Genomic DNA, 11239 nt, shown 5'->3' on the forward strand with positions numbered 1-11239 from the left:
AGAAGAGACTTGGATCTGAACGTTTTTGCAGATTCTCTAGCTGGAATACTTTGACACGAGCTGTCGCACGTCTCATCCACATTTACAAGGTAAAGGCAGAAAAACATCCTGAAAACTGTAATGGTTGGCATCTCTGTACAGGACCGCATCTTATTGAGTTCCTCAAGAAAGCCAGAATAATCGTCCTCCAAAATGTGCAAGGAGAAACATTTCCTAGAGAGATCCTCTGTATTCAAGAGAAAAAGAGTATCTCCAATGACAGTTCGCTTAGAGCTTTAGATCCCTTCATAGATGTAGATGGGCTACTAAGAGTGGGTGGACGTCTACGCAATGTAGATCTTGGGCACGATGAGAAAAGCCCAGTCATTATCCCAGGTCGACACCACATTGCCACCCTCATAACCCGTCACCACCATATCCAGTCACAGCACCAAGGACGACACATTACAGAAGGAGCTATTCGTACAGCGGGGTATTGGATTTTGGGAGCTAAGCGGAACGTTTCTAGTCTTATCTTCAAATGTGTTATTTGCCGGAAGCTCAGAAGGACCTGTGAAACACAGAAAATGGCAGACTTACCACCTGACAGACTTAGCACAGATCCTCCATTCACTCACATCGGCCTGGATGTATTTGGTCCTTGGTTGGTTTGCTCCAGACGTACCCGTGGAGGTGAAGCCAACAGCAAGAGGTGGGCAGTTCTTTTCACCTGTCTCAGCATCCGTGCCATCCACATAGAGATTGTAGAATCCATGGATGCCTCAAGTTTCATAAATGCCTTGAGAAGGTTCTTTGCTATTCGTGGCCCAGTCAAAACAATCAGATCAGACAGAGGAACGAACTTCGTAGGTGCTTGCCATGAACTCAAAATCTCCTCTAACCTCAATGATGAAAAGGTAGAGAGTTTTCTTTCAAGGCAAGAAGTATCTTGGATTTTTAACCCCCCTTTCGCTTCCCACATGGGAGGAGTGTGGGAAAGGATGATTGGAATCACCAAGAGGATACTAGACTCCATGTTTTTGCAACAACCTTCAAGGCTTACTCATGAGGTGCTAGTTACTTTGATGGCAGAAGTGACTGCTATTGTAAACTCAAGACCGTTGATACCAGTCTCAACAGATCCTGAAGATCCACAAATCCTTACTCCAGCAACCTTAATAACTCAAAAGATTGCACCTTATCCAGTGTTGTCCGAAACATTTGATAGTAAAGACCTCTACAAACGACAGTGGAGACAGGTCCAGAGCCTGGCTAAAGACTTTTGGCACAAATGGTACAAACAGTATTTGGCTACTCTCCAGGAACGAAAGAAGTGGCAGGCAGACAGGCCTAATGTTCAGCAGGGTGACATCGTGCTTCTGAAAAACCACCAAACCAAGCAGATTAAGTGGCCTATGGGTCGAGTGACAAAGACCTTCCCTCACGATGATGGTAGGGTCCGTAAGGTAGAGGTGAGAGTAAACACAGAAGGAAGTTCAGCTTTGTTCATTAGACCAGTAACAGAACTTGTCTTGCTCTTATCTCCTTCAGAGTAACTTTCGGTGGTCTGGTAAATTGTGGTATCTCTAACAGATACCAGGCGGGGAGTGTGCTGTCTGTCCACAGCCAGATTATGTTAATCTACATTGCTGAATTCTGCTCCCCCTAGTGGACACCTTTAAGACTGCTTTGTTCTTTTCTGTTCTGTCCTGAGGTCATGTGACACTGCAGGAAGTAGACTCTCTGTGATCAGGAAGCAGGTTGTTCTTTATTCCAGCAGTCATATTTCCTAGATTCACACTGTACTGTTGCATCCACATGCATCTATCCTTCATCCACGCCATCCAAGCATCGTTGGTATGTCAAACCTTATCATTTACTTATATCTGCAGTGTAGGATGCATATTTTGTTGTATACATGCATTATGTTAGAGCTTTATAGTTAGGTATTAGCTAATCTATGTTAGTAGATTCCTGTCACATGCTCCTAGATCTGTGTAGTTGCCATGATGCTATAGTTCTCTCATCTGCAGACGCATTTTATGTCAGATGCTCCATAGTGTATTCTTATGCATCACTGTTCTTTGATGTATGCGTTATTGTATTAATCCACACTCCTGCATTGCATGTATGGTCTGATACTATGCTTTGTCTGTATTCACAGTTTTACCTTCTTTTGATCATACACATTAAACAAGTTACCGGAACTTTAACAGTGTGGTGATTGAAGGGCGAGTAAACTACCTGTCGAATTATTCTTCACAATAAGGGGAACAGGACAGTCGTGTTTTTATTTTTAATCATTTTCTTCTTTTTTGAATTGGGTTGTTATAAAAGATTTGGGTTCAGTTAATGTTCTGCATTACTTAGATGATTTTCTTTTTGTTGGTTCTTTTAATGATTGCTCTCTTTTATTGGAAGGTTTTATACAGATTTGTCAGTATTTTGGTGTTCCATTAGCACAAGAGAAGTCAGTATGGCCTTGCCAAGTGATAGAATTTTTAGGTATTATAATTGATTCAGTGAATATAGAAGTCAGGCTTCCTATGAAAAAGGTTGAGAAGGCTATATTATTGATTAGGAGAATCGGTTCTGTGAAGAAAGCTCAGTTGAGAGAAGTGCAGAGTTTATTAGGTGTGTTAGCGTTTGCGTCAAGGGTCATTCCTGTTGGTCGTGTTTTTTCTAGAAGATTATATATGGCAACGAAAGGGTTGAAATCTCCTTATGCACATGTTAGAATTACAAAGGTTCTCAAGGTTGATTTAGCAGTTTGGGAAGATTTCTTAACTCATTTCAATGGTCGCTGTGCTTGGCAAGAGGAGTTTAAAGAAGCAGGTTCCATAGGTTTATTTACAGATGCTTCAGGGTCATGGGGTTACAGTGCCTTTTTAAATGGTGGTCTGCTTAACCATGGCCGGAGTGGTGGGTTAAGTTAGGCCTAAATAAGAATTTAGTATTATTGGAGTTATTTTCTATAGTGGTTGCTTTAGTTATTTGGGGTAAGGTCTTTTAGAATAAAAGAGTATTAATTTTTCGGATAACAAAGGAGTGTTATTTGCAATTAATTGTTTATCATCACATTCAGAAATAGTTGTTAGATTGTTACGCTATTTAGTTCATTGTTGTTTAGAATTGAACGTTTGGCTGAAAGCTAAATATATTCCTAGTAAAGAAAATGAGATTCCTGCGCACAGTGGGAAAGATTCTTTTCTCTAGTGCGGCAAGCAGAGAAAGTGGGAATTCCGTATCCGGAATGGGTTTGGGATCTTATCCGGATATGATCAGCAAGTTCATTCAGAAGTCTTTAGCGCCTCGTACATGGGAAGGATACTCACTGGCTTGGAGGAGGTGGTATCAATTTTGAATAGTTAGGAATGTTTTTTTGTTTTTTGTTAGATTTAGACGTATTTTTTCAATTTCTTTGTTCGTTATTAGATCAAGGTTTTGGTCATTCAGTTTTACACTTGACTGTTTCAGGTGTTTCATTCTTTTATAAATTAGCTGTTTATCAGTCATTTTCAAACCAATTTGTAGTGAAACAATTTGTGAAAGGGGTTAGGAGATCGTTGAAGAGTGTAGACGTTAGACGACCAATCACATTTGAGTTGCTCGGTACTCTAGTGTCAGTGTTGGAGAAGTGTACATATTCAAAATTTGAAGCAATTCTTTTTAAAGTAGCTTTTGTTATAACATTTTTTGGGGCATTTCGGATAGGAGAGTTAGCTGCGGACAATAAAAAGTCATTGTCACCACTGGAGGTCAGTGATGTTAAATTATATAGTAATGCAGTGGTTTTTTTAAATTAAGAAATCAAAAACGAATCAGCTTGCAAAGGGGATATGGATAAAGTTAGCAATGAATTAACTGAATCACCATTGCGTCCACTCAAGACGGTTAGAGAATTTTTTGACGTTAGGCCTCAGAGAGATGGTTAATTTTTAATGGTTCAGTGTTTAATGGTTCAGTGTTGACAATTTATCAATTAAATGCAATTCTTAAAAAGTGTTTATTGTTATTGAACTTATCTACGGAGACTTATTCATCTCATTCTTTTCGGATCAGCTCTGCCACAGTTGCAGCTAGCTTAGGATTAAATGAGGCAATAATTTAAAAAATCGGTCGCTGGGAATCTAACAGATATAAGTTGTATGTTAGACCTAATTTGGTGCTCTAATTTTATTTAATCTTTTTTAGGTCCAGAGCAAATGGTCGTTTGGATTCTGGGTCATTCTTTTGTGTTTTGGGCGGAAAGAAGGGCTGCGGTGCGTAATTATTCTCAAAAAAATTGTATGGGTTCTTTATTTGTTTCTATTTTTTGGTTAGGTTTGAAATGGTATCAGATTATTCCAATCCTGAAAGGTGAGTTGAGGTCATTACCCCAGCCAGATGTTTTAATTATCCATGCTGGGGGTAATGGCTTGGGGAAAATTAGAACTTTAGATTTATTAGATCAGATGAAATCGGATCTTGATTATATTAAATCGTTACTCCCGGAAGTAACTTTAATTTTCTCAGAAATTATACCAAGATTAGTTTGGAGGGGTGATCAGTTTGGTTTTATGGAAAAAATTAGGAAGAGAATTAATAGAAGTTTAGAAAAATATCTTCCTAAGTTAAATGGATGGTCAATAAGACACACTGAGCTAGAGGGATTTATAGTGGACCTTTATCGAAATGATTTGGTCCATTTGTCAGATATACAGTACAGACCAAAAGTTTGGACACACCTTCTCATTCAAAGAGTTTTCTTTATTTTCATGACTATGAAGGCATCAAAACTATGAATTAACACATGTGGAATTATATACATAAGTGGGATTGGGAAACAAAGCCAAATCCTTGCTCTTGACACCATTTACCAAGCCATATGTTGAACTCCTTTATGCGCCTCTGCCTATCATTCTGAACATTATGCACAGGCAGAACTTCAGAAAATGAAATGGTGGATGCAAAATCCTGTACGTCATTACCAAGTGTGATAAAAGATTTTTTCACCTCTGACACTTCATTGCAAGCCAGGTCATTTGTCCCTAGATGGACAAGAACATCCACGTCCCCTTCCTGCTTTGCTTGCTTAACAATATTAATAATACGTCTTCTATCTCTTCTAGCAGTAGCCCCAGGGAGACATCTCACAAAACCATTTTCTTTAAGCTCCACACTTCTTATGATTGAATCACCCAGCAACAGCTGCATCCTTTGAGACTTAAGTCACAGGGGCCTGATGAGATACACCCAAAATTATTAAAAGAGCTTAGTGGTGAGCTGGCAAAACCGTTAACAGATTTATTTAACCAATCATTAGTAACAGGAGTCGTCCCGGAAGATTGGAAATTGGCAAATGTCGTGCCCATTCACAAGAAAGGTAGTAGGGAGGAATCGAGCAACTATAGACCAGTGAGTCTGACATCAATAGTAGGCAAATTAATGGAAACCCTATTAAAGGATAGGATTGTGGAACATCTAAAATCCCATGGATTGCAAGATGAAAAACAACATGGGTTTACTTCAGGGAGATCATGTCAAACAAATCTTATAGATTTTTTTGACTGGGTGAATAAAATAATAGACGGTGGAGGTGCAGTAGACATCGCATATCTAGATTTTAGTAAGGCTTTTGACACTGTCCCACATAGAAGACTTATCAATAAACTGCAGTCATTGAGCATGGACTCCCATATTGTTGAGTGGATTAGGCAGTGGCTGAGTGACAGACAACAGAGGGTTGTAGTCAATGGAGAACATTCAAAACAAGGTAATGTTACCAGTGGGGTTCCACAGGGATCTGTACTGGGACCGATTTTGTTTAATATCTTCATAAGTGATATTGCAAAAGGCCTCGCTGGTAAGGTTTGTCTTTTTGCTGATGACACAAAGATAGGTAACAGGGTTGATGTTCCTGGAGGGAAACGCCAAATGGAAAAGGATTTAGGAAAACTAGAAGAATGGTCAGAACTCTGGAAACTGAAATTTAATGTGGATAAGTGCAAGATAATGCACCTGGGGCGTAAAAACCCAAGGGCAGAATATAGAATATTTGACACAGTCCTGACCTCAGTATCTGAGGAAAGGGATTTAGGAGTAATTATTTCAGAAGACTTAAAGGTGGGAAGACAATGTAATAGAGCAGCACGAAATGCCAGCAGAATGCTTGGATGTATAGGGAGAGGTATAAGCAGTAGAAAGAGTGAAGTGCTTATGCCGCTGTACAGAACACTGGTGAGACCTCACTTGGAGTATTGTGCGCAGTACTGGAGGCCATATCTCCAGAAGGATATAGATACTCTAGAGAGAGTTCAGAGAAGAGCTACTAAACTAGTACATGGATTGCAGGATAAAACTTACCAGGAAAGGTTAAAGGACCTTAATATGTATAGCTTGGAAGAAAGAAGAGACAGAGGGGATATGATAGAAACTTTTAAATACATAAAGGGAATCAACTCGGTAAAGGAAGAGAGCATATTTAAAAGAAGAAAAACTACCACAAGAGGACACAGTTTTAAATTAGAGGGGCAAAGGTTTAAAAGTAATATAAGGAAGTATTACTTTACTGAGAGAGTAGTGGATGCATGGAATAGCCTTCCTGCAGAAGTGGTAGCTGCAAATACAGTGAAGGGGTTTAAGCATGCATGGGATAGGCATAAGGCCATCCTTCATATAAGATAGGGCCGGGGGCTATCCATAGTATTCAGTATATTGGGCAGACTAGATGGGCCAAATGGTTCTTATCTGCCGACACATTCTATGTATCTATGTATCTATGTATAACAAACAAGTGTGAAACAACTGAAAATATGTCATATTCTAGGTTCTTCAAAGTAGCCACCTTTTGCTTTGATTACTGCTTGGCATTCTCTTGATGAGCTTCAAGAGGTAGTCCCCTGAAATGGTCTTCCAACAGTCTTGAAGGAGTTCCCAGAGATGCCTAGCACTTGTTGGCCCTTTTGCCTTCACTCTGCGGTCCAGCTCACCCCAAACCATCTCGATTGGGTTTAGGTCCGGTGACTGTGGAGGCCAGGTCATCTGGCGCAGCACCCCATAACTCTCCTTCATGGTCAAATAGCCCTTACTTTCAAAGTTTTCCCAATTTTTCCGCTGACTGACTGACCTTCATTTCTTAAAGTAATGATGGCCACTCGTTTTTCTTTACTTAGCTGCTTTTTTCTTGCCATAATACAAATTCTAAGGAATTCAGTAGGACTATCAGCTGTGTATCCACCTGACTTCTCCTCAACGCAACTGATGGTCCCAACCCCATTTATAATGCAAGAAATCCCACTTATTAAACCTGACACACCTGTGAAGTGAAAACCATTTCAGGGGACTACCTCTTGAGGGTCATCAAGAGAATGCCAAGAGTGTGCAAAGCAGTAATCAAAGCAAAAGGTGGCTACTTTGAAGAATCTAGAATATGACATATTTTCAGTTGTTTCACACTTGTTTGTTATGTATATAATTCCACATGTGTTAATTCATAGTTTTGATGCCTTCAATGTGAATCTACAATTTTCATAGTCATGAAAATAAAGAAAACTCTTTGAATGAGAAGGTGTGTCCAAACTTTTGGTCTGTACTGTAGGTCTGGACATATTTAACTCTGGTTTGCAGGATATGATTGAGAAGGCCGTGGTTTTTAGGGGGGGACATGCGGGTTAATTCCCTCATGTCTGGTGGGTTAGTTACCCAGCTTTGCTGGGGGGACAATTGTGGACTTAATGAATATTTAATGAGTATTTATTGATTGGTTATTTAATTATTTATGGTTATTATTATCAGCAGTATTATATTATGTAACCCTTAATAAAGGACCACGGCCAATTTTCCACCACAATTTGGTTTGGTGTTTTATTTTAGTTACGTTAAGCTTTGTAGTATAATTCTTATAGTTAAGTAATTGCTCATATGGCACCATAATAGTGGGCACGGAAGATACTGAAGGCCCACCATGGTGGCATTGAGCATAATGGGAGTAGTAGTTGGTTTATTTTTCCATTTGTCCCCCCACCCTTTTTCCCCTCCTTTTTTCCATATTAACGTGTGTTCTTTTTCAGTGTTTCTGAGGTAATTCTGACAAATGATTCTGATTGGTGCCTGGTTACCTACCTGTTGCTGAGGTACCTGTTTTCTACCAGTGGCTGATTGGTGAATAATGTTCTAGGGCGGGAAATTTAAGTATTTAAGGACGGTCTTATCAGGTCCGGAGCTTGTCCGCCGCGGAGCCTGGAAGAAGAGGACGTCGTCCCGCCCGCCCTCCCCCTTTTAAGAAGTCGTGGTCCTTGATAAGAGGGGACTTAGTCACCCAGTTTTGCTGGGGGGACAATTGTGGACTTAATGAATATTTAATGAGTATTTATTGATTGGTTATTTAATTATTTATGGTTATTATTATCAGCAGTATTATATTATGTAACCCTTAATAAAGGACCATGGCCAATTTTCCACCACATTTGGTTTGGTGTTTTATTTTAGTTACGTTAAGCTTTGTAGAATAATTCTTATAGTTAAGTAATTGCTCATATGGCACCATGCCGTGCAGCCAGCCAATCAGCAGATAGCCACCTCCTGTGATGTCACAGCCCTATAAAAAGCCTCCTCATGCCCGGTCTCATTTTACAGTGAGCTGAGCATACGGACAGATGTGACAAGTGCTAGGGACAGTGATAAGGAAAGACTTTATTTGAAAAATATTATTTTTTTTACAGTCAGGGATAGCACTGAGATAGTGTAGGGAAAAGATAGGGAGGCATTATCTACACTATAGGAAAAGAGCAGGGACCAATAGGACAGTGTAAAGCTTGGCTAATAGGGACTATTCTATTACACCTTGCTGCACTAATTGGGGTTAAAAAGTGATCTAATGTTACTGATTTCAGGTCGTTCACATTCTTTTATACATAAGTAATTCCATTAATCCTTGATTCTGTAATTGTGGTGAAATAGCGGTCCTATACTACAGATTTTGGGGTGTTCGCATTCTTTTATACATAAGTAATCCTTGATTAATTCTTGATTCTGGGGTGAAATTGCAGCCTGATACTACAGATTTTGGGGTGAACAGGTTCTCTAGCGGTTCACTGATACGTAATTAGTAGAAGTATTTGCTTCACTAACCAAAAGTGAATCACTGAAAGGGGGTAGACGGCTTAAAAAGAAAATAACAAAACTTTATTGATATATCAAATTTAAAATGGAATTATCCCCAAACGAAATGTAAATACAACGAGGGCTTTTTTGGGTGGGTGACTGATGTGCTGCAGGACGGATGCTCAATCGTGTTCGCGACCTACGCTGGGCACCACCTCATCCATAGGGCAGCACAGCACACCCACAGAATATTCAGAAACGCGTCGACCAGGGCTAGTTTTATTAGGCAGGGCCAGTTAGGCCATTCATAATTGCAGCTCAGCAGAGGGGGGTTCCTGGGGGATTTAGGTAGTACAGATCCCTTCCATTAAGTACAGGGACCCCGTATATATTTACAGATGTGGTCAAGGTACTGGGATCATATGTACACAAGAATCCCAGCCTGACTGCTTACTTTGTTCTGTGGGTGTGCTGTGCTGCCCTATGGATGAGGTGGTGCCCAGCGTAGGTCGCGAACACGATTGAGCATCCGTCCTGCAGAACATCAGTCACCAACCCAAAACAGCCCTTGTTGTATTTACATTTCGTTTGGGGATAATTCTATTTTAATATATTGATAAAGTTTTGTTGTTTTATTTTTAAGCCGTCTACCCCCTTTTCAGTGATGAACAGGTTCTCTAGCAATCAATGTGGAATCAGCTGACAACGGTGTAAAAGAAGTGCGCTCTTTCACGCTATAGTAGGATCTTGGCCTCTGCACAGTTCTTGATACCTGACGCTAACATCGACCTGTAAGGTTGAGTTCACACATGAGTTATTTGGTCAGTTTTGGCCCCGTAACTGCCCAAATAAGTGAAGTGTGCAGTGATTCTAAGAGCGACACCTGTCATCTACATGTCATACGGACTCACAGTATTATTTCACTACCACAGCAGATTCCCTATGTGTGTTACTGCAAGGCACAGTGTTCTACACCACTGTAAAGGCTCTCTGCAGCCAGGAAATAGCCGTTTTTTAACGTGCTTCGTCATGAATTACCGTAATTCAGATAGGATTTGTTTTTAAAATTTGGCGAAGCGTCCAAATTGAATTTTTTAAAACTTTGCTCATCTCAATATTTTCCTGTATTTCCAGAAGGAATAACATTTTTATTTCATGGGGAATACAAGCATTTACTAAAACGGACAAGTTCTCAGAAACAGCAAGAGGTTTTCCGCCTGACTGCACCTGTAATAATGGAATTCTCCATTAGTAACCTCCGTGAATTAGCCAGAACGGAAAACAAATACATAGAGGGTCTCACTCTCTGTGTGGAGGACCTATCACGTCCAGGTATTACATGGACAGTCCATTGATTACAGTGAGATTTGTGTAATGCTACATTTGCCCTGTAGAGGCGCTGCAGAGGAACTTTGCATATTACTGCTGAGTGTTTGCAGATTATGGCCGGTGTCTCAGCACCAGCACATTATGTCAGGGGGCTCGTCTGACAAGCTGTTTTGCGTGTAGCTTTGCTTGACCAATCTGAAACTCCTAAAATAAAGAGCTCAACCAATCTAGAGATGATGTTCAAAGGGGGTTTTCCAGGAGTACAATATTGATGGTCTATCCTAAGGCCATTAATAACTGAATGGTGGGGATCTGACACTCGGCATCTCTGTCAATCAGCTGTTTGAAAAAAACACTGCACTCCTGTGTAGTGCTGCGCACCTCCGCACAGCATACCAAAGCATAGCGCCATACAGTGGCTATACTTGGTACTGCAGTGGGACTGAACTGCACATAGACCATGTGATGGATAAACATGACGCCACTGGCCTAGGAACAGTGTCATGGCCTCTTCAAACAGAAGATCGGAAGGAATGCCAGAGTCAGACCCCCACCTATCCTGAGGGGGAGGTCATCAATACTATACTCCTGGAAAACCCATTCAATATATAGTAGGGAAAAAATGGTTACACGGTCAGATCCCCCCAAAAAACGCAGTCATTCCTTCCAGGTTTAGTATGATACATCTCCACTGCTCGGAGACACTAGAACGTGTGGGTACTTCTGCTCATAACTGCATTAACCATCTCATGTAATACATTATTATCACCCAGGAGCATCTATTAATTTCTTTCTATGCTCTCGGCCGTGTCTTCCTCTCATGCAGAATAACCACATAATAACCATG

General features: G+C 40.4%; 1 protein-coding gene across 1 annotated transcript; it reads left to right on the forward strand.

Moving 5' to 3' along the window:
• The first annotated feature begins 735 nt into the window (after positions 1-735).
• Positions 736-2251, forward strand: LOC121000014. The gene is made up of 2 exons (XM_040431044.1): positions 736-1836; positions 2144-2251. The coding sequence occupies exon 1, from the start codon at positions 753-755 to the stop codon at positions 1533-1535; it is 783 nt and encodes a 260-aa protein (XP_040286978.1). The 5' UTR covers positions 736-752; the 3' UTR covers positions 1536-1836; positions 2144-2251.
• The last annotated feature ends 8988 nt before the right edge of the window (positions 2252-11239 follow it).

The sequence above is a fragment of the Bufo bufo genome, chromosome 4, assembly GCF_905171765.1.
Source record: "Bufo bufo chromosome 4, aBufBuf1.1, whole genome shotgun sequence".
Taxonomy (NCBI): domain Eukaryota; kingdom Metazoa; phylum Chordata; class Amphibia; order Anura; family Bufonidae; genus Bufo; species Bufo bufo.